Source organism: Brachyhypopomus gauderio, unplaced genomic scaffold, assembly GCF_052324685.1.
Source record: "Brachyhypopomus gauderio isolate BG-103 unplaced genomic scaffold, BGAUD_0.2 sc54, whole genome shotgun sequence".
NCBI classification, from domain to species: Eukaryota; Metazoa; Chordata; class Actinopteri; order Gymnotiformes; family Hypopomidae; genus Brachyhypopomus; species Brachyhypopomus gauderio.
Window position 1 is genome coordinate 645001 of NW_027506878.1, and position 27500 is coordinate 672500.

The 27500-nt window shown below is 46.4% G+C and overlaps 3 protein-coding genes across 4 annotated transcripts in view; 1 reads left to right on the top strand and 2 right to left on the bottom strand.

Annotated features, from left to right (window-relative positions):
- Window positions 1-11: 11 nt before the first annotated feature.
- On the bottom strand, window positions 12-5870 carry tppp2 (tubulin polymerization-promoting protein family member 2). Its single transcript, XM_076987681.1, has 4 exons — window positions 5645-5870; window positions 2274-2471; window positions 1725-1878; window positions 12-1599 (listed from the first exon to the last, which is right to left on the bottom strand). The coding sequence occupies exons 2-4, from the start codon at window positions 2468-2470 to the stop codon at window positions 1405-1407; spliced, it is 546 nt and encodes a 181-aa protein (XP_076843796.1). The 5' UTR covers window position 2471; window positions 5645-5870; the 3' UTR covers window positions 12-1404.
- Window positions 5871-8806: 2936 nt separating this feature from the next.
- On the top strand, window positions 8807-17090 carry ftr84 (finTRIM family, member 84). 2 transcript variants are annotated; one of them, XM_076987677.1, is made up of 8 exons: window positions 8825-9496; window positions 10186-10281; window positions 10556-10681; window positions 10888-10995; window positions 12649-12805; window positions 13921-13974; window positions 14080-14133; window positions 15047-17090. In XM_076987677.1, the coding sequence occupies exons 1-8, from the start codon at window positions 8942-8944 to the stop codon at window positions 15586-15588; spliced, it is 1692 nt and encodes a 563-aa protein (XP_076843792.1). In that variant the 5' UTR covers window positions 8825-8941; the 3' UTR covers window positions 15589-17090. The 2 variants fall into 2 exon arrangements, with proteins under 2 accessions (XP_076843791.1, XP_076843792.1); XM_076987676.1 differs by lacking the exons at window positions 13921-13974; window positions 14080-14133; window positions 15047-17090 and having other exon boundaries at window positions 8807-9496; window positions 10888-12660.
- A 3589-nt stretch (window positions 17091-20679) lies between these two features.
- nfkbib (nuclear factor of kappa light polypeptide gene enhancer in B-cells inhibitor, beta) overlaps window positions 20680-27500 on the bottom strand; it is a 6887-nt gene continuing 66 nt past the window's right edge. Inside the window, exons 1-6 of the mRNA XM_076987678.1 lie at window positions 26555-27500; window positions 26280-26397; window positions 24204-24408; window positions 23466-23554; window positions 22812-23063; window positions 20680-22710 (exon numbers count right to left, since the gene is read on the bottom strand). The exon at window positions 26555-27500 is cut by the window's right edge and continues 66 nt beyond it. Coding sequence (XP_076843793.1) covers window positions 22666-22710; window positions 22812-23063; window positions 23466-23554; window positions 24204-24408; window positions 26280-26397; window positions 26555-27021 — 1176 coding nt within the window. The 5' untranslated portion in view covers window positions 27022-27500 and the 3' untranslated portion in view covers window positions 20680-22665. The remainder of the gene's footprint in view (window positions 22711-22811; window positions 23064-23465; window positions 23555-24203; window positions 24409-26279; window positions 26398-26554) is intronic.

Genomic DNA, 27500 nt, shown 5'->3' on the forward strand with positions numbered 1-27500 from the left:
AACACAGAGAAAACTTTCAGAATTGAGATATTTATTTGGGGATATTTTGGCAGTTTACAGCGTGACATAGATGCAAACACAAGCTAAAGGCATCAACCATAAGATAAGAGACAGATGTCAGATAAGAGAAACATGAAGGTAGTTTTGAACCATCAGTTTGGTCTCTCTTTATCTGATATTAACCGATTTATATATAAAGGTGCATTCCATGACAGGGACTGGGGAAAACTATCTCTATTCTATTAACTGCATATTAACTGACTGCTTATGAACTACTTATGAACTCTAGATATGGATTGAAAAACAATTGAACTACATATGAACAAGATAATTAATAAAAAAGCCTACTTTATTTGATTGTATTTATTATTAACCAATAATACTTTATTTATCAGTAAGTCATATTGACTGCTTAGAAATTCTAGAATGATCTCTACATCAACATTTGAATGTTCACGTATAACTTACATAAATTAATTTTCTTGAGATATTTCTGTTAGCAGATTTATAATTCTTCATGATTCTTTCTGTTAGCAATTTCTAATATTCTGTCCAAACACCCATTGTTAATTATCATCTCTCAACAGCTAACATCTGATATTAACTACATTAATGTCTTCTACTACATGTCGTCATATCAGCTAACATCTGATATTAACTACATTAATGTCTTCTACTACATGTCGTCATATCAGCTCACATCTGATATTAGCTACATCACAGAAAAACCTTGGGTAATAAATATTGTTCTAACTGTTTGTACAAATGTCAGGAGTGCTTCCAGAGATGTGGAAAACGGTCCAATCTTCAGTTAGTTACTGATTAGCTCACCAAATCTCACCATATCTCACCATATCTCATCTTATCACACCTTATCTCACCTTACGCCACCTCACATTACCCCACCTTTCTCCTCTGTTTTCAGGTAACCTCATCAACTTAGTCATTAATTATAAGTACATTTTTTATAGGATACAATCACATAAGCTGCAGTCCCTCGAGGAGAAGGAATAACACGCAGATAAAAGACAGACGTGTACTGGGTGGGGTCTGCCGCAGACATGCACAGGAGGAGCTGGAAAGAGTTAGTGATGACAGGAGACGTGTAAGGCACTAGTGCGGGCGCAGAACGAGGGAGAGGAACGGGACGACTGCTCAAATCTCACTGAAATGTTGCTTTAAGCGTTACTGCAAAGGCTGACACAGGAAGCTAAAGACAGACCAGCGAGGGCACTCTAGGTTAACAGGAAGCTGGGTTAGTGTGTACAGATATGTGACCGATATAAAGTTCAGAAGATACAGTGAAACATGCATCATAATTAATCATAATTCTCTGCATCCAAATGAACCATGATACTCATCCATTCTCCTCCTCTCCTCCTCTCCTCCTCTCCTCTCCACCTCTCATGTGTTTTCCTTCACTTTGCTGTCGTAGGTGCCCTGGCCCTTGTAGGACCCGACGTAGCCGCTGGTGTCAGGCATCTCCTCTCTTCCCTCTCTGCCCCGCCCTTTGCCGGACTCGTCGAAGCGCTCTTTATGGGCGCCCGTGTACTTACTGCTGTCTGTCAGCCGGTCCACCGCGGCCGCCTTCGTCACTTTCTACACACACACACACACACAGTGAGAGGGTGAAGGATGGAAGAGGCAGAGTGAAGAGTGAAGGGTGTGAGGCCGTGGTGTGAGTGTGTGTGTGTGTGTGTGTGTGAGAGACTGGTTTCCCCTACCGTCACGCCCACGTTGGCAGGCTCCTTGCCTGCGATGAGGCCGTTAAGGAGCTGCAACGCCTCCTGCTGGTCTTTCCCCTTAAAGCGCTTAGGTGCCAACTCCGCCATGGCCTGCATGAACTGCTCGAAGGTAATCACTCGTGCAGATTTGGCTCTAGGCACCCACACACACAAACATACACACATAAACGCATACAAAGAGAGAGAGAGAGAGAGAGAGAGAGAGAGAGAGAGAGAGAGAGAGAGAGAGATTTAATATTTGAATTTTATTATGACTGGAATTCAATCTGTACAGATTTAGTATGTATTCAAAGGGACAAAGGGAGATGAGTCACTATGATGATTCCCGATGTTATCCAAAGAATATCAAAAGAACTAATCTCAGAAGTAAACCCACCACAATCTAGACAATTAATCAGAACCTACCCAGAAATAACGTCAGGACTAAATCATCTAGAGCTAGAGCTACAACACTGATCTAAAGACTAAGCCCAGAGCATGTCCAGGGCTAATGTGCGGACTAACCCCATACAGAACCCAAGCACGCACTTGACTTTGCTGAAGACGATGTCCACGTCGGTGCTGGTGACGTTCTTCCCGTCGATCACCTTGCAGTCTTTACACAGTTTGACGAAGTTCTTTCCGTTGATCTCCTTCCCGGTTGCCTTGGAGTCGCCGTGCACAGCGAACTTCCGGAACGCTGTCTCAACCTCGGCCACCGACACTGTGCCAGAGTCCTCCGCCATGCTGCCCGGACAAGCCCGAATACCAGGGAATACCAGAACAATGTGGAAAAGAAAATGAAATCAGGCATTAGAGAGAGAGAGAGAGAGAGAGCAGGAGTGTGGAGCCAGTCCAATAGATATGTGCATTTCAGCATAATTGAATCTAAACCTTTTCTGGTTCCTTTATTTCTGGTGTGTTTCAATATGACATAGATAGTATATACTATCTATGTATCATAGTATCATACTGTTTGATGGTGATACAATGTTATGTGATGGCGATATAGCATTGTGTGATGGTGATACAGTATTGTGTGATGGTGATACAGTATTGTGTGATGGTGATATAGTGTTAATAAAAACCTGGCGTTCATCACAAGACATTTAGATTGACAATATCAACACCCAGAACTTTCATTCTAGTTACCTTATATTTAGCCTGATTGTATGATATATTTGTAACTTGTGTATTCATCTGTATAATTTGTTTTTGTATAATTTGTGTGTTAACGGGCCGCCCAATGGAGGATGGGTTCCCTTTTGAGTCTTGGTTCTCCCAAGGTTTCTTCCTATTCCCCACCATCATAGGGAGTTTTTCCTTGCCACTGTCGCCTTTGGCTTGCTCATTAGGGATCTGGACCCATAGTATTGTTAACCTTGTAAATCCTGTAAAGCGCTTTGTGACAACATGTGTTGTGAAAAGCGATATACAAATATATTTGATTTGATTTGTTATGTATAGTAAATGTACAGTGTTGTTTGATGGTGATGTGATAGAGTGATTCAGCATTTCTCTGTGCTATCCCATGAGCCTTTGCGTATATGCTCATTTACTCCATTAGTGAAATTGTTTGCAAGACAGAGCTGATAAATTCTGTCTCTCTCTGTCTGTCTACCTCTCTCTCTGTCTGTCTATCTCTCTCTCTCTGTTTCTCTTTGTCTTTCGACCCCCCCCTCTCTCTCTTGCTCTCTCTTTGTCTGTCTACCCCTTTCTCTCTCTCTCTCTCTCTCTCTCTCTCTCTCTCGCTCTCTCTCTCTCTCTCTCTGTCCATGTACCTCTCTCTCTGTCCATCTACTTCTCTCTCTGTCTGTCTATGTCTGTCTCTCTCTCTGTGTCTGTCTATATATCTCTCTCTGTCTGTCCCTCTTTGTCTCTCTCTCTGTCTGTCTCCCTCTCTCACTAAAAGCATTCTAACTCAGTAAGTCATTAGTGCACATCAGTAATGAGGTTTCATGGCAGCGTTATGTTTCTACGTAAAGATCCTCCACCCTCTTCTTCTTCCTTAACACTGACACACTGATTGATCAACAGCTTTACTTATCACACACACACACACACACACACACACACACACACACACACACACACACACACACACACACACACACACACACACACACATGCCATATGCTCTTATTCTAATTACCGATAAAACACCTCTGGAAAACCACCTGTGTGCATGTTTCAGGTGAACGCACCTCTCACTGCAATGATCCTGCCAACAAACTCATTGGTGCCCATTGGGAAGAGTATCAAGGCACGATATGTTCAATACCTTCATGTCATCATCTTCACATCATTATCCTCATGCCATTATCCTCATGTCATCATCATGTCAACATCATGTCATTAACGTCATGTCATCATCATGTTATCATCATGTCATTAACATCATGTCATCATCATGTCATCATGTCATTAACATCATGTCATCATCATGTCAACATCATGTCATTAACGTCATGTCATCATCATGTTATCATCATGTCATTAACATCATGTCATCATCATGTCATCATCATGTCATCATTATGTCATTAACATCATGTCATCATCATGTCATTAACGTCATGTCATCATCATGTTATCATCATGTCATTAACGTTGTGTCATCATCATGTCATTAACATCATGTCATTAACATCATGTCATCATCATGTCATCATTATGTCATTAACGTTGTGTCATCATCATGTCATTAACATCATGTCATTAACATGTCATCATCATGTCATCATTATGTCATTAACGTTGTGTCATCATCATGTCATTAACATCATGTCATCATCATGTCATTAACATCATGTCATCATCATGTCATCATTATGTCATTAACGTCGTGTCATCATCATGTCATTAACATCATGTCATTAACATGTCATCATCATGTCATCATTATGTCATTAACGTTGTGTCATCATCATGTCATTAACATCATGTCATCATCATGTCATCATTATGTCATTAACGTCGTGTCATCATCATGTCATTAACATCATGTCATTAACATCATGTCATCATCATGTCATCATTATGTCATTAACGTCGTGTCATCATCATGTCATTAACATCATGTCATCATCATGTCGTCATTATGTCATTAACGTTGTGTCATCATCATGTCATTAACATCATGTCATCATCATGTCATCATCATGTCATCATTATGTCATTAACGTTGTGTCATCATCATGTCATTAACATCATGTCATTAACATCATGTCATCATCATGTCATCTTTATGTCATTAACGTCGTGTCATCATCATGTCATTAACATCATGTCATCATCATGTCGTGATCTTTCCCTAAAACTTAACAATAATCAGGAACGTTTACGTTTTCAGACACATTAAGTTAGAACACGGATTCTCCATAAAAGTGCCATCTTCATCACAGTAAGCATCAGAAAGTCGGCCATTTTTGCCATTATCCAATGACAAACCAATAGTGTAATTAAATATTAACTGAAATAATTTCTGCATTTCAGAGGCAGAGTCAAAGTTTTCTGTGGGTCGGCTTTATAGAAAGTGGGTGGAGTTTGCACAGATTTTCAGATAAATCAAAACACAAGCAAAAAACTGCATTTCTAGTTTACCATTGATAGTAAATAAAAATATATATAATAATAAATATATTGTATTGTACCATTTATAAATTTTGTAAAGCACATACTACTTGTTTTCTACAAATGGACCATGGAGATTTAATGTTTAGCATTTAGCAGGTTTAACATGTGAAGATTTTAACTGTGAACTGCCATTATGAAATTCTAGGTCACATTTATATATAAGCTTACGTGTTTTCATTGGTGGGTGTGTGTTTGAGTGTATGATATTTGTAAGCCTGTGCGTTTTCATTGGTGGGTGTGTGTGTGTGATGAAGAGGGTGTGTGTGATGAAGAGATTGGCCTACCTGACAGTGAAGAGAGTTTGACGCTCCAGATCCTAACGCACCTCTCTTTTTACAAGGATGCTGAGTGTGCATGCGTGTGTGTGTGTGTGTATGTGTACACGCTTGCCTGTTTCTACTAATATATGTGCGCAAGTGCGCCCTGCCTCCTTTCAGCTCTGCACTGATCCGTGTGTCTATGTATTCATCCGTGTGTGTGTGTGTGTGTGTGTCTGTGTCTGTGTGTGATGACGTAATGCAAAGGGGGAGGAGAGAAAGCACAGCCCAGCACAAACGATGACATCACATTCTCTCTCGCTTTCTCTCTCTCTCTCTCTCTCTCTCTCTCTCTCTCCCTCCCTCACCCTCTCCCTTTCTCTGGCTCACTCCCTCTCTCTCTTCCTCTTTTTATTCCCTTCCTCCGTTCCTTTTACATTCATCTTCCCTCCTGCAACCGTGCCCTCATTGTTGTTTAGTCCTCCTTCCTTTCCCTCTCTCTCTCTCCCTCCCCCTCTTTCTTTTTCTCCCTCTCTTTCTTGTACACACCACACCCTTTTTAGTCATTAGAAATGGCACTGCAAATCAGTTTGTACACATGTGAGGGGGGGGGGCACTCATTTCACTGAGTGGGCTTTCTGTTTAGATTATAGCACTAAACCAGCTTTTTACATAAATACCTTTTGGATTTACTTTTACACAATTTATGCAACTGACTCATAGCTTTGCCAATATTATTATTACTGTCAATTGCAAATTTGCTTTAATAAGCCTTTAATTAAATGTATGTCATCAGAATACTTTTCTTTTATTAAACTTCAAATTGTAGTCCAGATACAGAGTCAAAAACAGTCCAAGCCCAAAAACACAGAGCACAAACAACACCAGAGTACAAACAACACCAGTGGACAAACAGCACCAGAGGACAAATAACACCAGAGCACAAACAACACCAGAGCACAAACAACACCTGAGCACAAACAACACCAGAGGACAAACAACACGAGTGGACAAACAACACCAGAGGACAAACAACACCACAGCACAAACAACACCAGTGGACAAACAGCACCAGAGCACAACCGACACCAGTGGACAAACAACACCAGTGGACAAACAACACCAGAGCACAAACAACATCAGTGGACAAACACCACCAGTGGACAAACAACACCAGAGGACAAACAACACCTGAGCACAAACAACACCAGAGGACAAACAACACCAGTGGACAAACAACACCAGAGCACAAACAACACCAGAGCACAAACAACACCAGAGGACAAACAACACCAGTGGACAAACAACGCCAGTGGACAAACAACACCAGAGGACAAACAACACCTGAGCACAAACAACACCAGAGGACAAACAACACCAGAGCACAAACAACACCAGTGGACAAAGAACACTAGAGCACAAACAACACCAGAGGACAAACAACACCAGTGGACAAACAACACCAGAGCACAAACAACACCAGAGCACAAACAACACCAGAGGACAAACAACACCAGTGGACAAACAACACCAGAGGACAAACAACACCTGAGCACAAACAACACCAGAGGACAAACAACACCAGTGGACAAACAACGCCAGTGGACAAACAACACCAGAGGACAAACAACACCTGAGCACAAACAACACCAGAGGACAAACAACACCAGAGCACAAACAACACCAGAGCACAAACAACACCAGAGGACAAACAACACCAGTGGACAAACAACACCAGAGGACAAACAACACCTGAGCACAAACAACACCAGAGGACAAACAACACCAGAGCACAAACAACACCAGTGGACAAAGAACACTAGAGCACAAACAACACCAGTGGACAAAGAACACTAGAGCACAAACAACACCAGAGGACAAACAACACCAGTGGACAAACAACACCAGAGCAAAAACAACACCAGAGCACAAACAACACCAGTGGGCAGATCCAAGTATAAAGTCAAAGAATCAAAATGCTTCCGTAGGTTTGGCAATACTTCACAAAGTTCAAGTGAACCAGTCGAGGTTTATATGTGTGTATTGGAAATGGGAACAATTGTAGGTTCATAACTGTCATGGTGTTTAGATAATTCAATAACCTTTAAGCCATTATGGGTGTTGACTGGTGTGTTGAGAGGAGCCAACACAGACATCATGGCCTACACTTTGGCATATGTACATATTTTTAGCCCCTCTGATCAGACGACTCAAGAAGTCTCACGTTCAATCTACCAAATGTTCACTGACATGGTCTGAATGTTTAATGTTTCTCTTTCAGACTCAGGTGTAGGTGTGTCATGGAATTTCTTTTCCAGAGACAGCATAGACAGGCTAAACAAATGTGTTGTGTCCCTGGAGTGTGTCTTCCAGAGACAGGCCAATCAAGTGTGTTATGGCACTGGCTACCTGCATGGACTGTTTGCTGTTCCCACAGTGCTCAGCACACATGATGCTGCAATATTCCCATTGGTGTGTTTGCTATACTCAAGTGTCAAGTGGGAGCCACATGCTAAGACAGACACATCTTGACATTGTGGAGAAGACCCATACTGGACTGAGGTGACCCACCACACCAAGATTTGCCATTAAACAGGACATTGCACAGAGAAAGGCCCTGGCTCAGCACAAGCAGGGGATCTAACCAGCTTCATGTGTCTAATATCTAACTAATTCGGCTGGATAACCTTCAGAGAAGCTTGGCCTAATTTATTCATGACAGGTGAAAAATAAAACTGAAATTATGGATGAAACCAGATTATAATACAGCTAATCGCAGCCATAATCATGGAAGAGTATTCAGTAACACTGAGTGTGTCAGTCAGCCACCAAGAACAGGACCCAGGGCCCAGAAACTGCAGATGATGTCAGCAGGACACTTGCTGTGCTTTCTACACACAGGTCTGCACCCTAAACTATCATTAGGCTGTGTTTGGCTAAACGTTTCCCTGTAACATGGTGGTCAGCGCTTGGCATTGACTGGCAAGATCTTCGACCACGTCTACTGGACGTGCTTTGGGAATGTTTTACCCTTCGGTTCTGTCCCTGCTCCATGGGCTTCATGCTGGTATCCCGCAGTGTGCTGGATATGTGATCCATGAACAGCACTCCACGCCAGCACAACTACCAAGTTCCCACTTCTGTTTACATACAAGCACAGTTTCACCTTTGCATTCAGAACGTGTGTGTGTGTGTGTGTGCGTTTGTCTTTAATTCCCATGGAACCGCACACCAAGTCCAGCTCTATAAATACTGGTGTTGGTCTTCGACTGTCACAACAGTCGATTATCTTCTTCTCTTGCAATCCTGTTTTTCTGTACAGCCATGACAGACTCGTTTGTGTGTTCCCTGTGTGCGGAGGGGCCCCGGGACCCTGTCACCATTCCCTGCGGAGACACCTTCTGCCTCGAGTGCATCAAGATGTACTGGGACCAGTGCGACCACGCAGGCATCTACAGCTGCCCACAGTGCCGTGCCACCTTCACCCCACGGCCGCATCTGAGGCGCAACGTGCCAAATGTGGGGCCGCGTGACACGTCCACGCCGTCGCCCGCCCTGCCGCCGCTCCCCTCGCTCAAACGCGACTCGCTGTGCGACTTCTGCACGGGCCGGCGCAAGCCGGCGGTGAAGTCCTGCCTGGTGTGCCTGGCGTACTACTGCGAGGTGCACGTCAAGCCGCACTACGAGTCGGCCACGTTCAAGCGGCACAAGCTGGTGGACGAGACGGGACACCTGGACCGCAAGGTGTGCCCGCAGCACGAGAAGGGCCTGGAGCTGTTCTGTCGCTCCGACCAGATGTGCGTGTGCGTGCTGTGTACCGTCCGCGAGCACCGAGGTCACAACACCGTCAGCGCCGAGGAGGAGCGCGCCGACAAGCAGGTGAGGGGTCAGACCTAACCAATCGCTCGCATTATTGGGTAGTAATATGGATTACTACAGAGATAATCAATCCCTTTAGTTAACCTGTGTAGTAATACGAAACGCTACAGACCTAGCCAATCAATTTAATTAATGTATAGTGATATGGATCACTACAGAGCTAACTAATCACTTTAATTAACATACGTAGTTATATGGAACACTACAGACCTAACCAATCAATTTCATTAATGTGTAGTGATATGGATCACTACAGACCTGACTAATTGCTGACTAATCAACATGCGCAGGAATATATAGCTCCCATTCTGATAATGCCAATAATGGCAATTGTGTGAGGACAGTTTGACCAGTTGATGACTAAGATTGGGTCAACCATTTGTGCTTGATCCAGACTGGGTTGATTACTAGCTGTCCTGGGGTTCTGAGAGATAAAATGCATGAGAAATATGTTCAAATAGATTACAGATAGGTCACTGGTATGTTGAGGCTATGGGCTTGTCTAAGAAACACATCTACATAGCATGGTTATGAAGTGATGGTTAGACCTTCATGAGTTTGTTTGATCTAAATCATGACCTACACAAAACTGCCTCCCGGTTATCAGTGCATACACCTGAAACATACCTGACACACCTAACACAACATACGACACACCTAACAACACATCATTATAAACTGTCCTTCAGAAAGTGCTGGTTGTGACCCATTCAGAAGTTCACCACATTATCCAGGAACGCATGAAAGAACTCCAAGACCTCAGGCACAATGTAGAGGTTCTCAAGGTGGGTCCAGCAACTGCACCTCTCAGTGTGGCTCAGTGCTGCCTCCTGGTGGTATTTATATGATTTTCTGCTTCTCTGGGAATTGTTAAATAATGGTCAATTGAGATAAAATACCACTGCAACTATGTTTTCAATTGTTATTCAAAACTGATTAAATCTCGCAAAACATCTAATGAGACAAGATTTTAGGATGATTTTGTAAACTGGCTCTAGCCAGCAGTATCCAGTGTGTGTCATCAAACTGCCTGTGCTCTCTGTCGCCTCCTGGCTGTAGGGTAATGCTCATCGGGCCCAAGCAGCCAGTGATAAGATCTTCAGTGAGATGCTGCAGTCTGTTGAACGCTGGCATGCCGAAATGTGCCAGCTCATCCAAGCAAACCTGCAGGCAGCCATGACACAGGTGGGTGTCTCCAGTAGGTGGGGCCAGCACCATACACTCCTCCTCCAGCTCCCCGCACACAGTAGGTGCCACCGTGTCAGAGTCCACGCCCGACTGACGGGGACCTGGAAGAGACCCTGTCATCTACTGCGTCATGTGGACCAAAAACACGGAATCTCCAGCTAAACAGCTGAAGGTTTGTAAACACGATGTGAATGTGCTGTCAGGCGCAGGGATATGTGGAACGTCTGGAGCAGGAGATTATGGAGCTGCAGAGACGAGATGCAGAATTACGGCAGATCATCGACACTGAGGACAACATACACTTTCTACAGGTACACCACTACAGGTACTCCACTATAGGTACACCACTACAGTTACACCACTACAGGTACTCCACTACAGTTACACCACTACAGGTACTCAACTACAGGTACACTACTACAGGTACTCCACTACAGGTACTCCACTACAGGTACTCCACTACAGTTACTCCACTACAGGTACACTACTACAGGTACACCACTACAGGTACTCCACTACAGTTACTCCACTACAGGTACACTACTACAGGTACTCCACTACAGTTACTCCACTATAGGTACTCCACTACAGTTACTTCACTACAGGTACACCACTACAGTTACTTCACTAGAGGTACACCACTACAGGTACACCACTACAGGTACTCCACTACAGTTACACCACTACAGTTACACCACTACAGTTACACCATTACAGTTACACCACTACAGTTACACCACTACAGGTACTCTACTACAGGTACTCCACTACAGTTACACCATTACAGGTACACCACTACAGGTACTCCACTACAGGTACACCACTACAGTTACTCCACTACAGGTACACTACTACAGGTACACCACTACAGGTACTCCACTACAGTTACTCCACTACAGTTACTTCACTACAGGTACACCACTACAGTTACTTCACTAGAGGTACACCACTACAGGTACACTACTACAGGTACTCCACTACAGTTACACCACTACAGTTACACCATTACAGGTACACCACTACAGGTACTCCACTACAGGTACACTACTACAGGTACTCCACTACAGTTAAACCACTACAGTTACACCACTACAGGTACACCACTACAGGAACACCACTACAGGTACACCACTACAGTTACTTCACTACAGGTACACCACTACAGGTACTCCACTACAGGTACACTACTACAGGGGTACACCACTATAGTTACTCCACTACAGGTACACCACTACAGTTACACCACTACAGATACACCACTACAGTTACACCACTACAGGTACACCACTACAGGTACTCCACTACAAGTACTCCACTACTGGTACACCACTATAGGTACACCACTACAGGTGCTCCACTACAGTTACTCCACTACAGGTCTCCACCATTCCACCGTTACCCCCTTCCACAATTCGCCTGGAGCTGTGCTTCAACAAAGTAGTGACAGTTTTTACTGCATGATTGCTCAGATAATTATTGTATTATTTATAATTGGTTAGTGGGCTTTACGCAGATTTTATAGCCTTTATCTGAGCTTTCTCACTTGCACCCATATACTGAAAAGCTTGGCCCCTCTGTGAAGTGTTGGGTTACATACAGTTCGGAAAATAGCTGATGGTAGCAATACCTATGATATATTGCCCAAGAACTAACCACACACGTAAAACAGCCATGAAACAAATCTGGGATTTTTGTCTGTGGTAATTCTTCTGGTGCAAGTTCATGCCAGGTTCCTCCCTTTAAATTATACACACAAAAGATACTTGAGTGCTAATACTGCCCCCTTGTGGAGAATCCACAGCCTTCCAAACATGAGAGAGAGAGCTGCATCTAAAAAGGTATTTTGCAAATTTAAAGATGGTAAACATACTAAAACACTAAACACACTAAAACACTAAAGCACTAAACACACTAAAGAACACTTGCTGGTCTTTGGGTGTTGAGTGCCGTCAATGTCTCCATAGAACTTCCTGGCACTGTCAGTAGCCCCAGAGCCTATGGTGCCCAAGGTGCTGATCAACCCAGAGTTCTCCTTCAGCGAGGTCACCAAAACAGCAACGGACATGAAGGAACACCTGGACGACATCTGCAAGAAAGAGCTCGGCAACGTGTCCAAAAAAGGTGACCAGTGCATGCAGTGTGTAGACCAGAACATCCATGGCTACAACCTCCACTCCACACCACACCTCATCCACCACACCTCATCCACACCTCCCTACCACACCTCATCCACCACATCTCATCCACACCTCATCCCCACACCTCATCCCCACACCTTCCCACCACACCTCATCCACCACACCTCCCTACCACACCTCATCCCCACACCTCCCTACCACATCTCATCCACACCTCCCTACCACACCTCATCCACACCTCCCTACCACACCTCATCCACCACACCTCCCTACCACACCTCATCCCCACACCTCCCTACCACACCTCATCCACATCTCCCTACCACACCTCATCCACACCTCCCTACCACACCTTATCCACCACACCTCATCCACACCTCCCTACCACACCTCCCTACCACACCTTATCCACCACACCTCATCCACACCTCCCTACCACACCTTATCCACCACACCTCATCCACACCTCCCTACCACACCTCATCCACCACACCTCATCCACACCTCCCTACCACACCTTATCCACCACACCTCCCTACCACACCTCATCCACACCTCCCTACCACACCTTATCCACCACACCTCATCCACACCTCCCTACCACACCTCATCCACACCTCCCTACCACACCTTATCCACCACACCTCATCCACACCTCCCTACCACACCTCATCCACCACACCTCATCCACACCTCCCTACCACACCTTATCCACCACACCTCCCTACCACACCTTATCCACCACACCTCATCCACACCTCCCTACCACACCTCATCCACACCTCCCTACCACACCTTATCCACCACATCTCATCCACACCTCCCTACCACACCTCATCCACACCTCCCTACCACACCTTATCCACCACACCTCATTCCCCCACCTCCCTACCACACCTCATTCCCCCACCTCCCTACCGCACCTCATGTGTACTGGTGCACTGGTGTACTGGTATACTGGTGTACTGGACTCTTGACAATATTTGAAGCCTGAAAGAGCTGGAGATTCCCAAGACTGCAGCTGTAATATTTACTTCTCTACATGTTTCAGCACAACAGTAACAACAATAATAATACTGCATTTCTTCTTTCTGATAGTTAGTGACACACCCGTGTATGTGTTAATTCCCAGGACTGGAGGTCGTTTTAAAGGTAAGAAGACTTTTGTGATGCTCTGTAGAAACCCACACTCCCCACAGAAGGAGAAAAGTTGCTTTTAAGAGTTGATGGTATAGAAAGTGTCCTCTATATCTCCAGCACCTACAAGAGCTGATCTCCAGGAGCCCAAAACAAGAGCGGACTTCCTCAGATGTAAGTGAATCCCTACAGCAGAAAATACAACAATCTGCAATGATCTTTGGATTTCACATAAACCTTGTGTCCTTATAGCACATAATACAGTGATGCAATAATACACAGATATAATGATCAGTTGTACTCATTATTGTATTGTGTTGTATAGTGTTATGAATGAATTACTGGGTTAGGGACAGACTGAAAATTCACACAGGTGTGACTGGGGCTGCTGGCCATCAAAGGGAAACCAAAACAAGATTTAGTTCTATGTAGGTTCATGATAATCTCAATAAAAATATGTACATAATTCCTAGAACTCCAGTGAAACAAGATATGCGTATTAGTCAAGGACTCATGGGTACCTGATTATTACACAATGTAGGTGTCAAAATGATATATTGATTTTTACTCCCATTAAAATATGAGGAGAAAAAAATGAAAACACACTTGCAACCTTTCAACTCGTCACACATTTAGGATCAGATTCTTACCATTTATCATGACTGTAAGCAAATCCCAGTTAATTTTGGAATGCCAGCCTGGAGCTAAGACTAAAAGAAGTTAGAAATAGCACCGACTGTTTTACAAAACCAACTGTTCAATGACCCGCCAGCATGTGTGGAAACAGACCTTTTCAAACTGATCTGATCATTTGATTCAGACCAGGTAATAGAAACTCACTGAGATGTTGGCTACAATCGCATTTTCAGGAGTGTCCTGGGTGTCATTTTAAGCTTAAAAATGATTTAGAATCCAGTCAAAGGTGGTAAACATTATCAGAACATGAAAACCTATTTACAAACTAGGAGTGTACATTCACAAGAGGCTACAAGAGAATATCAGAGTAAACTAGATCTTTAGACTTCAGATAAAACATGTAAAACAGAAACATGTATGCATGAGCAATGATGACATATGTGACCAACAGATTCAGTTCGACTCACCTTTGACCCCAACACGGCCTACAAAGAGCTCATCCTGTCAGACGGGAACCGCAGGGTGACCCGGAAGCGTTCGACACAGTTCTACCCGGACCACCCGGATCGCTTCGACGGCTTCTGCCAGATCCTGTGCGCAGAACCGCTGAGCGGATTCCGACACTACTGGGAAGCGGAGTGGAGCGGGGAGTTTTCTGTCGGAGTCGCCTACCGGAGCATCAGCCGCAAGGGCAAAAATTCCCACAGCCTCCTCGGATACAACGACCGGTCCTGGAGCCTGCTGTGCTCGGACTCGGGGTATTCCGCCTGGCACAACAAGATGGACAAGAGCCTCCCGGGCACGGCGAGGCCCACCCGGATTGGTGTGTATCTGGACTACGCCGGGAATTCCGTGGCCTTCTACGCCATCGCGGAGAGCATGGAACTCGTACACAGATTTCAGGCCAAGTTTTCCGAGCCGCTCTACGCCGGGTTTGGGGTCGGAGCCTCCGTCTCTCTCTGTTCCCTGGAGAATCCCCAGACGTTCCGCTAAAGAGTGCTGAAAGCTTGAATTTACTCAGTTTCTTCCAACAGAGGAAATACTGTGACACCACAAACATTCACAATTCATATGGGAAAAATTATTTAGAACACAAACATACTACAAAGTATACTAAAAAGTATATAAAATCCAGATTAAATGAAAGTGTGGCTTCAGGAAACCACTTCAGAGAATGACAGTAAAAAATTTTTTTCCACATAAAAACAAATAGTAAACTGTTACTTTCAGTTTGTGAAATAAAAAAGTGTCATCTGTGGATGTTTTTGTATTCTTTAAAATTATGATCAGACTGCATATATAACAAATCTACATTTTCTACATTCTTGTGTTTTCCCTGAAACTGTTTCAGTTGAAAAATGTGATGAGTTTGCAATATTTTTTAGGGACAAGATTACCAGTATAAGGCAGAACATAGCAACAAGCACTAATAGACTATCAACCCTTATATCAGTTACTCAGCCTAACTTTAATATGTCTTATTTCCAAGAAGTTGACATGGTAACACTACTTGATGTGATTTCATTACTAAAATCCTCTACATGTGAACTGGACCCTTTACCAACAAGCTTTTTCAAGCAGGTTCTGAGCTCATTAGTTAATGAAGTTCTAACGATTGTTAATCAGTCTCTGCAACTGGGAGAATTCCCTAATTTTCTTAAAACTGCAGTGGTTAAACCACTATTAAAAGAACAGAAATCTTGACACTTTTCAGGTTCAGAGTTCTCCACAGCACTGAAACAACAAGGTAGTAAATTACCTGAGATTGAATAAGGATGCAGGCAAACTCTCAGTCCTTTTTCTTCTAGATTTAAGCGCCACTTTTGACACAGTTGATCATGAAATACTTCTTGATCGACTACAGAGCTGGGTAGGCCTTAGTGGCTTAGTCTTAGACTGGTTTAGATTGTACCTAACTGGGCGTGATTACTATGTTGCATTAGGTACCTCTTCCTCCACATGTCAAAAAATAACTTGTGGCGTCCCCCAAGGATCAATTCTTGGGCCATTACTGTTCAAACTACATATGCTTCCGTTACCACATATCATTAACAAACATGGTATTCGTTATCATCAATATGCAGATGACACTCAACTTTACATTTCTCTGGAACCTAAAGCCCTAAAATCAATTTGCTCACTGTTTGACTGCATAGGTGATATACAGACATGGATGTCTGACAATGTCTGCAATTAAATAAAGAGAAGAGGTTCTTGTTCTTGGTTGTGATTCACAAAGGAATGATGTCTAGACTTATTTAAATCAAATGAATCTGAAGGCCAAACAATGTCTTAAGAACCTGGGCGTCACCTTTGATAATGAGCTCAGCTTCAAATCACACATCATGACTACATGCAAGACAGCTTATTTTCACCTTCGAAACATCGCTAAGGTCCGAGATATGCTCTCTCCTGCTGACAGTGAGAAACTTGTCCATGCATTTATCACATCAAGGCTAGATTATTGTAATGCTGTTCTATCTGCTCTTCCAAAGAGCTCTATTTCTCACCTACAGCGAGTTCAGAACGTTATATATTATTATAGATAATATTATTATAGTAGATTATAATATTATTATTATTAATCTACTGGTGATTCCTAAAAGCCGATTAAAGATTGGCAATGGTAGCCACTATGGCCCAAAGCTCTGGAACTCTCTTCCTGAAAAGCTCAGAGGCATTTCATCCCTGCACAGCTTCTGTCACGGTGACAGCTCCGGACCCTTCCCTGTGGGCGTGTCATGACGTCGTCTGCGTGCTGTTATGTCCATGTTTGTACTTCCGTGGGTGTGGGTTGTTTGTGAGCGTGTTCGTTTGTTACACCTGTGCCTTGTCTCGAGGTCACGTGGGTCTGTGTAACTCATTTATTTAATGTGCGTTCGCGCAGTGTCGTGTGCTCGTCTTTGTCTAAGTTTCATGCCAGTGTGAGTATCGCATTGTTGTGCTTGCACCACCGCAGAGAAGCTACGTGTCTATTGTTGAGTAAAGTTCGTGTTTGCACCCCATCATCTACGTGTCGTGTCCGTTCCTCCGCACGTCACAGAAAGACGAGCCAAAGATAAAGAGGTATGCCTGGATACGCCACCCGGGCGCCTAAAGGGAAGAGAAAGAGCCGTCGCCACCACGGCTCTACCCCGGTCCGTCACCACGAAGCCCCTGTCTCCGAGCAGGAGATGATGAGGAACCCGTTGTGCGCGTACATGCTCTGCGCGGCTCGGGAAGCGGAGGACGCGAAGATGGCAGAACACCTACGCCAATCCGCGGTCCGCATGTGGAGGGACCAGGACCTCGCCGCGTCCCTAGAGCCCCCGCACCGGGCGGTAAGAGGCGGCAGGAACGAACCCCCGCACGCGTATTCTCCCATGCCAGTGCCCGAGAGCGCAGAGCAAGGAGAGGATAGCGCGCTACTCCCGGTCTTCCCCGAGGAAGAAGAGACCGATGAGCCGTTTTGGGTGGGCATGGGCGCCTTTTCCCTCACCCCTCCCGAGGAAGAGGAGGAAGAGTCCTATCCCCCCTCAATGTGCTCGAAGAGCACGGTGGATTACGGGGGTGAGGAAGGCAGTCTCCCACCGTCGGAGGGCGAGACGGAGGGGACGGACTCCGAGGAGGAGGAGTATTCCCCGTCAATGTGCTCACGGAGCACGGTCTGCTACGGGGAGGAAGACGTCAGTGCTCCGCCATCGGAGTGCGAGGCGACAGGCGTGGACTCCGAGGAGGAGTATTCCCCGTCCGTATGCTCGGAGAGCACCGTTCGTTACGGGGGGGATGACATCAGTCCCCTCCCATCCGACTACGGTGAGGAGAGCGAGGGGGAGAGCCCTCCGTCTGTATGTTCGCTCCCGACGGTATACAAAGGGGGAGGGAGCGGACCGGACAGTTCGTTCGCATCGGTGAGTGGGGATTCCTGCGGGGAGGAGCCCATGGACCACTCCCGATGTGAGACCCCCGCTCGGTCCATGGACTGGAGCGTGGCCGAGGAGGAGGAGCCGGATATGGACACCACCCCCGATACCGGTCCAAGAGGGGGCTGGCCTGGCAAGGGAGGGGCTTCCTACGGGAGATTCCCGGAGAGGGAGCGCCGGCAGGCCTATCGCGCAGCAAGCCCCTACGGTTCTCCCGAAGGAGGGAGTCACTGACCCGGGAGGAAGGTCGCCGTGAGACCCGCCGGTCGCGCTGCCTCCAAGCGGGCTAAAAGTCGCGCTGCACCTCGCGCGTCCGCCAGGTGTGTTGCCCCCAGGCGGTCGACCAGTCGCGCTGCACCCCGCGCGTCCGACCGAAGCACGGCACCCAAGCGGTCGGACAGTCACGCCGCCCCTCGAGCGCCCGCCAGAGGGACTGGTCCCAAGCGGTCGACCAGTCGCGCTCCACCCAGCGCGTCCGCCGGCCGTGCGGCACCTGGCGGTGAGCGGGCGCAACAGGCGGGAGGAGCACCGCCTGCTGCAGCGTCTCCAGCCCTCGGAGCCTTCGCGCCGCTACTGGCGTTGCCTCAGGCGGGAAACCTGGCTTCGGGGCTGAATGTGTGTGTTCCGGTGTTTCTGTCTGTCCCCTTGTGTCTCCCTAACCCACTGTTCCCTTTTGTGCCATTTGTGTTTCATGTTCCAGTGTGTGTGTTTGTCAGCGTGCCATTGTTTAATGTTTTCTCCCCTGTCTTCCCAGGGAGGGTGTGCTAGAGCTGTTCGCGGCGGTTCCCGCCGTCGGGGGTGACTGCTCTCGGAGGCTCACGATCCCGGCGGCTCCGGACCTGCCCCGTCGGTGTTGGTTCGGGGCTTCCCAGCTACGCGGGATGCTCCGGGAGTAGCGAGCCCCTGGCGGAGGGTTCTGTCACGGTGACAGCTCCGGACCCTTCCCTGTGGGCGTGTCATGACGTCGTCTGCGTGCTGTTATGTCCATGTTTGTACTTCCATGGGTGTGGGTTGTTTGTGAGCGTGTTCGTTTGTTACACCTGTGCCTTGTCTCGAGGTCACGTGGGTCTGTGTAACTCACTTATTTAATGTGCGTTCGCGCAGTGTCGTGTGCTCGTCTTTGTCTAAGTTTCATGCCAGTGTGAATATCGCATTGTTGTGCTTGCACCACCGCAGTGAAGCTACGTGTCTATTGTTGAGTAAAGTTCGTGTTTGCACCCCATCATCTACGTGTCGTGTCCGTTCCTCCGCACGTCACAGCTTCAAGAAGAGTTTCAAAACCTTCTTGTTTAGATTTGCTTTTAGTCAAGAAACTCTAACTCTGTACCATCTTATTTACTTTATTCCATTATGTTGTCTATTATTTTATAATTTGTCGCTTTATTACATTATTTTATTGTGTTTGTTTCCTTTTAATCTTTAATTTCTTTTAATATTTTATTTTTGTCTTATCTTTGCTTCCTTTTAATGTTTTTTTTTATTCTGTAAAGCACTTTGAGTTGCATGTATGTATGAAAGGTGTTATACAAATAAAGATTATTATTATTTAAAATAAGTCACTTTCAGGCTGTATATTTTCTGTATGAAAATCATAAACAAGCGTCTTAATCTGGACATAATTTTGCACATATTTCACGTGCCCAAACACTGAAACCCTGCGTAACTTCATAAGGCTGATAACCTACTGCTGATTGGTGCAGACACAGAGAGGCGGGTCTCGTGCTGCTGATTGGTGTGGGCACAGAGAGGCATGTATCTGGCTGCTGACTGGTGCGGGTACTGAGAGGCAGGTATCTAGCTGCTGATTGGTGCTGGGCACAAAGAGGCGTGTCTCGTGCTGAAGGTGAGCTATAGTTCAGCAGTGCATAACATGCACCTCCACAACAGAGCTGAATGATTACCATGGTTACCAATACCAGCTCAGGAAGGCCCTATGGAATCTTGTTTGGGTATTTATACTCTTAATCCACACACAAAGGCTCTGGTAATTTGCCCAGTCCAGGGTATTTGAGAGAAAATTCCGGAAATGTGAAAGGTGTCACCTCTTCATAGAGCTCAAAATCTCAGGTCTCATAACCAGATAACAATACGTATCGAGATATAGCATATTTCAAGGAGTAATTGACTATAAACATTGACATTAAATTACTGCATTGGATATTTGGCAAATAAAAGATACTTTTATTTAGAACATTTGAGCATTTTTGGAGCAAATTTAGAACTCTGTAGATACATAATAATGAACACTTGAAATGTAAATATAGACTAAAGTAACAAACAGGGCACACGTTAACACAACTGTTAGAATAGCAACAACACAAATTCAAATTGGAAACATTTCACAGCGACATAGTATGCAGTAAAAATATGAATCTGATGAATGTGGGTGTGATTCACCTATTAATATGAGAATGATTAATCCTGGGTGTAATTCACCTATTAATATGAGACTGATTAATCCTGGGTGTGATTCACCTATTAATATGAGAATGATGAATCCTGGGTGTAATTCACCTATTAATAAGAGAATGATGAATCCTGGGTGTAATTCACCTATTCTCTGTTTGCATGTGTAAGGCAAAAATAACCGTTTCACACACATTTCATTTGTCACATAAGTGATTGTATTTATTGTCCATTTGAAGCCCTATACAGCACAGACTCTCACACACACCCACACCCATAAAAACAGAACAACAGAAACCCAAGAGTAGAAACTCACACAGCTGAGGCCAGAGGTCAGAGGTCAGTCACGTCCCCCTCACATACAAGCACTTCATCAGCCAAAGTGAACCCAAGCAAAAGTCATTTTCAAAAGTCACCTGAACCCAGCAGACTGGCATATTCATCAATCTTCTATGTCCGCTCTCACATGCATGATCTCTTTTCCAACACTCTCCATGTACTTCCCTCTCTCGCCAGCAGGGGGCAGTGCCCCTTCCACACACTTACACAAGCAAAATATACCACAGCTAGTGAATCTCATGTCAGATCAGTACTGAAATCACGTCTTTCACCAACGTGGTTAAATAAATGACAGGTCAAATCTACACTTCACCCAAAAATAGCAGTGTTGCTAATGTCAAAATTAAGCTAGCACAGGGCGAGTTACATTTAATGCTAAAAAGTAAACAATTTACACCATCCATATTTTCTTGTGAGAACACGCTCCTTTACAGATGGAGGAAACAGACTCGTCACCAAGGAGATGGACCTCCACCAATCCGGGAGCACCAGGACCATGTCATGTGACCAAGCATACATATAAATAGCAAATTAAGCATCAGAGGGAGGAACCAATCAGAACAAAGGGATCCTTTGCAAATTCTCCCTCCTATTCACTAATGTTCTATAAATCCAGTTTTACCCACAATCCCCAGCCGCCCAGGAATAAAAAGTATAACCACAATCAGAATCACACTATCCTGATACAGTCACTATAGAAACTGTGCTGTACCTCTATGTCTTATCGACTAGTTTACATGTGCACAGCAACATCACTGCCACACTGCACAGCTCTGCATTTAAAAGCTACATGGTGTCAATTTGAGATTCAACAGCGAGCGTGTTGGGAGGTGGGGTTAGTCATGCCACACATCCAGCGAACAGGAGGTGGGGAAGAGTTACTACTCCACGCGATGTAGACGAGGCCCGGGAACCCCGCTGAGAACGTCAGGAGATGATGACCGTAAGACGGCAGGCCAAGCGGCCTCCGGGTGGCTTTTCCAACTTTCAAGAACTCCTTCGTACCACCTCCAGAAAGGGCAGGATGTAGACGATCTGTTTGTACGGTCAAGCACGCGGTCTCCAGGACTAGAGAACACTCCAGACGTTCACAGTCAGCCTCAGAAGCAGAGCATTGCGGGGCAAAGGCGGGGAGCAGCGGGAGGTCAAGGGTTAAGTCGTACAGTACAAAGTTAAACAGAAACAACCCGTCCTCACTGGGACAGGCACTAGGGTCAGCAGTACACAGTCTGACACTAGGGCTATGCCTGCAGAAACAGCAAATCAAAGATCTAACAGTGAGCGTTCCAACAACGTAGCATGATCAAACTGTACCTGTAATAATTACACACACGCAAACACATTTACACACGCACGAACACACACTCCACCATCTGACCCCAGTCACGAGAGGCTGACGGCCCAGTTGCGTCCATTTCGACAGTTACAGCACACGCTGTCCATTGATGATGACATCATCAAATTCATCCTGTACCAGAAAAATAAAAGCAATGCATGATCTTCTTGAGCGTGTGTGTGCGCGCGCGTGTGTGTGCGCGCGTGTGTGTGTGTAACCTCTAGAAATCTCACCTCTTCGCTCTCTGCCTCCCCTTCCTCATCATCTTCCTCCTCCTCATCTTCCTCCTCCTGTATGGAGGCGCCAGCCGCTCTGAGAAGGTCCTGCAGCTCTTTGTTGGGCCTGTAGAGGGCGCACGTGAGCGGCGTGTGGCCGGCGTACGAGCGCTGTTCTGCGGACGCCCCTGCTCGGAGCAGCAGTTCCACCACCGCACAGCTCTGGGTCTCCACGGCCCAGTGCAGCGGGCTACGCCCGGAACCCTGATCCTGCACACACACAGCATCCGTTCACAAGCTGCACCACCAACTCTCTACCGCCACTTCTCACGCGACTGACTGTGTTCAGTAGTTCCACTGTGGAATGCTGCAGACCCAGTAAAGACCAGACATGCGCTACACCTGCTACATCAGGCCTGCGCTACACCTGCTACACCAGGCCTACGCTACACCTGCTACACCAGGCCTACGCTACACCTGCTACACCAGGCCTACGCTACACCTGCTACACGACCCCTATGATACACTGATCCTCTGGCAGAGACTAAAAGGCCAGTATCAGTTCTGTGGGCCTCACTCCTGCAAGTACCAAGCACTCGGACAGGCCAGGTGACACGTGGGCCGCGTCCCCAATCACACACGGCTCAGGGGGATCGGGACGCCGACTCTCACCCTCTGATTGACGTCTGCACCCGCCTGCAGAAGCATGTTGATGATGTCACATCGCCCTCTCTGCACCGCCAAGTGGAGAACACTCACTCCTAGAGAGAGAGAGAGAGAGAGAGAGAGAGAGAGAGAGAGAGAGAGAGAGAGAGAGAGAGAGAGAGAGAGAGAAGAGAGAGAGAGACGAGAGACGAGAGCGAGGAGAGAAAGAGAGAGAGAGAGAGAGGAAAGAGAGAGAGAGAGAGAGAGACGAGAGAGAGAAAGAGAGAGAGAAAGAGAGAGAGAGAGAGACGAGAGAAAGAGAGAGAGAAAGAGAGAGAGAGAGAGAGAGAGAGAGAGACAGAGAGAGAGAGAGAGAGAAAGAGAGAGAGAGAGAGAGAGAGAAAGAGAGAGAGACGAGAGAGAGAAAGAGAGAGACGAGAGAGAGAAAGAGAGAGAGAAAGAGAGAGAGAGAGAGAGAGAGACGAGAGAGAGAAAGAGAGAGACGAGAGAGAGAGAGAAAGAGAGACGAGAGAGAGAAAGATGAGAGAGAGAGAAAAGAGATAGAGAGAGACAGAAAGGAGGGAGAGAAGGCAAACATTTTCAAGAAATGTATATGCAATCATATATCACATGTAATATGTACAATATAGAACATTTTGTGTGTGTTTCATTACAGAAGTAATGAAAAGTTATGACTGTTATGACTGTGCAGAAACAAATAGCTTTTTGAGTATTTTTCCTGAGGATTCTTTTCCATGCGTGTACCTGCATAGTTGGTGATGGTCAGGTGTTGTGGAGGGGTGCGGGGACAGGAAGTGATCGCCCTCACGCAGTCCACACGCTGCTCTCTTACTGCCAAGTGCAGAGGGGTGTGGCCTCCCCTCTCCTGTAGCTCCGCCCCTGCACCCCCCTTCAGGAGGGCAGCCACAAACGCACTGTGGCCCACTATCACAGCTAGGTGCAGGGCCGTCTGACAGAGACAGAGAGACAAAGACAGAGAGATCAGAGATACAGAGTTCAGAGATACAGAGTTGAGAGACCAGAAAGATCAGAGAGACAGAGAAACCAGAAATGTCAGAGATACAGAGTTCAGAGAGACAGAGAGATCAGAGTTCAGAGAGACAGAGAGATCTGAAATACAGAGAGATCAGAAAGACAAAGACAATTCTGTAAATTGACTTTTCTTATGCCTCTAATGGTGAACAGAGCCAGGGAAATATGAAATATAATTATTAAGGACACACAAGCAGGGTGCAAGTTAAAGGAGTCACAACACTGTGTGTGAAGAAATCCATACTTCCCCAAACAAACATGCAATTGCGTCATATGTCACAACATGTACTTCTCAACTTCAACAGTTCCTTGTCTGTTCCCAACTCAGCCAAACACTGACGGGTGTAGCTGACGGGTGTAGCTGACGGGTGTAGCTGCCTGGAACACCGTGGCTCTTCCTGTCTGTGTTTTCCAACAGAGCAGCGGCTTACAGTGCTACTAGCTGATGACGTTTTCTGATGCTCTATGATGTGAGAAGTTATTAGTTCAGCTGTACTGATTTACATACCAGCTATACCTTAATACCTTGACAATAAAATGTTATGGGTATCACAGGGACATAGAAAACCTTGACATCAACATAGTAAAAATATCTACCCCTGAAACAGAACCACAGAATGGAATTCACAACTAGTGAAAATTATGAAAAGTATGTATTTGCCAAAAATTCTCAAATTACCAATTTAGAATACTACTTGTATATATATATTGACATAAAAAGGAAACCGGAATAATCCATCTTGGGCAAATATACAGTCAAATCATTCCTCCATTTCTCTCTCTGGTGGTTCTCAAGTTTTTAGACAGCACCAAATAACTCTGCGATGTGACAGTTACGGATCAGGCATGACCCGGATACACTGCTACAGAACCTCACGATATCACAGCCAGGACCGGTGACCACCAGTTCAGAACCTCACGATATCACAGCCTGGACCGGTGACCCCCGGTTCAGAACCTCACGATATCACAGCCAGGACCGGTGACCACCAGTTCAGAACCTCACGATATCACAGCCAGGACCGGTGACCACCGGTTCAGAACCTCACGATATCACAGCCAGGACCGGTGACCACCGGTTCAAAACCTCACGATATCACAGCCTGGACCGGTGTCCACTGGTTCAGAACCTCACAATATCACAGCCAGGACCGGTGACCACTGGTTCAGAACCTCACGATATCACAGCCAGGACCGGTGACCACTGGTTCAGAACCTCACGATATCACAGCCTGGACTGGTGTCCACTGGTTCAGAACCTCACGATATCACAGCCAGGACCGGTGACCACTGGTTCAGAACCTCACGATATCACAGCCAGGACCGGTGACCACTGGTTCAGAACCTCACGATATCACAGCCTGGACTGGTGTCCACTGGTTCAGAACCTCACGATATCACATCCAGGACCAGTGACCACTGGTTCAGAACCTCACAATATCACAGCCAGGACTGGTGGCCACTGGTTCAGAACCTCACGATGTTATTCCATGATAATCATATTAATGGGTTTTTCTTAAGGTATGTCTGCAGTCCCAGCTGAACAGCATGACGGTTTAACAGATGTTTTTTTTATCATACACTACGCTGATAGGCCACTGTGCATTAAGTTACTGTTTGCTGTCATGTGGCCTATTTAAAAACAAAGCCAACATAGCTGTGCTGTAATTACTAACAGGAATCACTAGAATTTCTGCAAAACTGATAAACTGCAATTATGCAAAATCACTTCTGCAATTCTGATGTGTGTGTGTGTGTGTGTGTGTGTACACATGGGGCCCAGCCCACCTGTCCCAGGTCGTTCTGGATGTCCAGGTATGGTGTCCAGGCAGGGTCAAGCGCCACAGCGTCCAGCAGGTACTGGGCGAAGTCCCACTGCTCATGAATGAGGGCCAGTTGGAGTGCCCTGTCCACACAGGCCGGGGTCAAAAGGTCAGCACAGGTACAGACACGCCCCTCGGAAAGCTGCTCTGCTATTAACTCGCATTAATGTGACATAAACAAACATCAAAACGTGCTTTTCACTAAAACCCGGTTTACGCTACAGGTCGGGAGCCACCTACGTGTCCCCGTCCTCCGACACAAAGTTGAGCGCGTTGAGAAGCTCCTCTCTGCGCAGAACTTCTCTCCTCTCCTCCTCCACACCGACCTTCTCGGGCCCGGGCTCGGCGTGTCCCGGTCCGCCCAGCAGCATGGTCCCGATCCCGTCCGACAGCCTGCCCACGCTGTCCTCCGTGATGGAGTCCCCGATGGCGGAGTCCAGTCTCTCGCCCGAACCGCAGACCGAACCACAGTCCGTGTTCTGGACGTCCAGCGGGACACCGCGAGTCCCCGACCGGTCGGACGTCCACGTCTGCTCGGGGGTGTTCGGACCGGGACAGGACGCGTCGATCCCGGGAGCGATCCCGCTGAAAGAGTCCAGCCCGCTGTCGCACCAGTCCTCCGTCGGGACCTCGTCGGACCCATAACTCGGTCCGGGTCGTGTGCTCTGTTTTGGGGGATCGCTCCACTGTCGGTGGGCCCACTCCATTTATAAACGCTGGGTCTGCTCCCCCCGGGGGAAGCTCTCGGTTGCTTTCACGACTAAACTCGATGCCACAGTACTCGGTTCCGTCCAACACACCGACCCACTAACGTGTGGCCATCCGGAACCGGGACGCAGCTGCGGGGTTTACGAGCCTCTTCCTCGGACACAGTCCGTCACAACAACGCGCGCCGCTGCTCTCCAACTGCTCTCAAAGCCCCTCCATGTCCGGACCATTTTAAAACCCAATAACGTACACCACCGACGTGCGAGCGGACGGTCCAGGTCAGGTTTTCGGTCCAGAAAAGGGACGCGGAGGTGATTTCCTGGGGAATTCCCAAAGACGCTCATGAAACCTGATCCAACGTGCCGTCTACACTGCGCATGTGCAGTACTCACCCCCCCTGGCCCGGTTTGTTTGGGGATTTCATTACAGCATATATATATATGCAGCTTGCTGTTCTAAATCGAAACTGGTACAATAA

What these genes read in the sequence shown, in the direction of transcription:
- ftr84 (XM_076987676.1), top strand. Translation starts at nt 8,942, where the DNA reads ATGACAGACTCGTTTGTGTGTTCCCTGTGTGCGGAGGGGCCCCGGGAC. An exon ending in AGGAGCGCGCCGACAAGCAG is followed by an intron (nt 9,497 to 10,185) that starts GTGAGGGGTCAG and finishes ACTGTCCTTCAG; the next exon opens with AAAGTGCTGGTTGTGACCCA. An exon ending in TGCAGGCAGCCATGACACAG is followed by an intron (nt 10,682 to 10,887) that starts GTGGGTGTCTCC and finishes ATGTGCTGTCAG; the next exon opens with GCGCAGGGATATGTGGAACG.
- tppp2 (XM_076987681.1), bottom strand. Translation starts at nt 2,470, where the DNA reads ATGGCGGAGGACTCTGGCACAGTGTCGGTGGCCGAGGTTGAGACAGCG. An exon ending in ATCGTCTTCAGCAAAGTCAA is followed by an intron (nt 1,879 to 2,273) that starts GTGCGTGCTTGG and finishes GTGGGTGCCTAG; the next exon opens with AGCCAAATCTGCACGAGTGA. An exon ending in CTGCCAACGTGGGCGTGACG is followed by an intron (nt 1,600 to 1,724) that starts GTAGGGGAAACC and finishes GTGTGTGTGTAG; the next exon opens with AAAGTGACGAAGGCGGCCGC.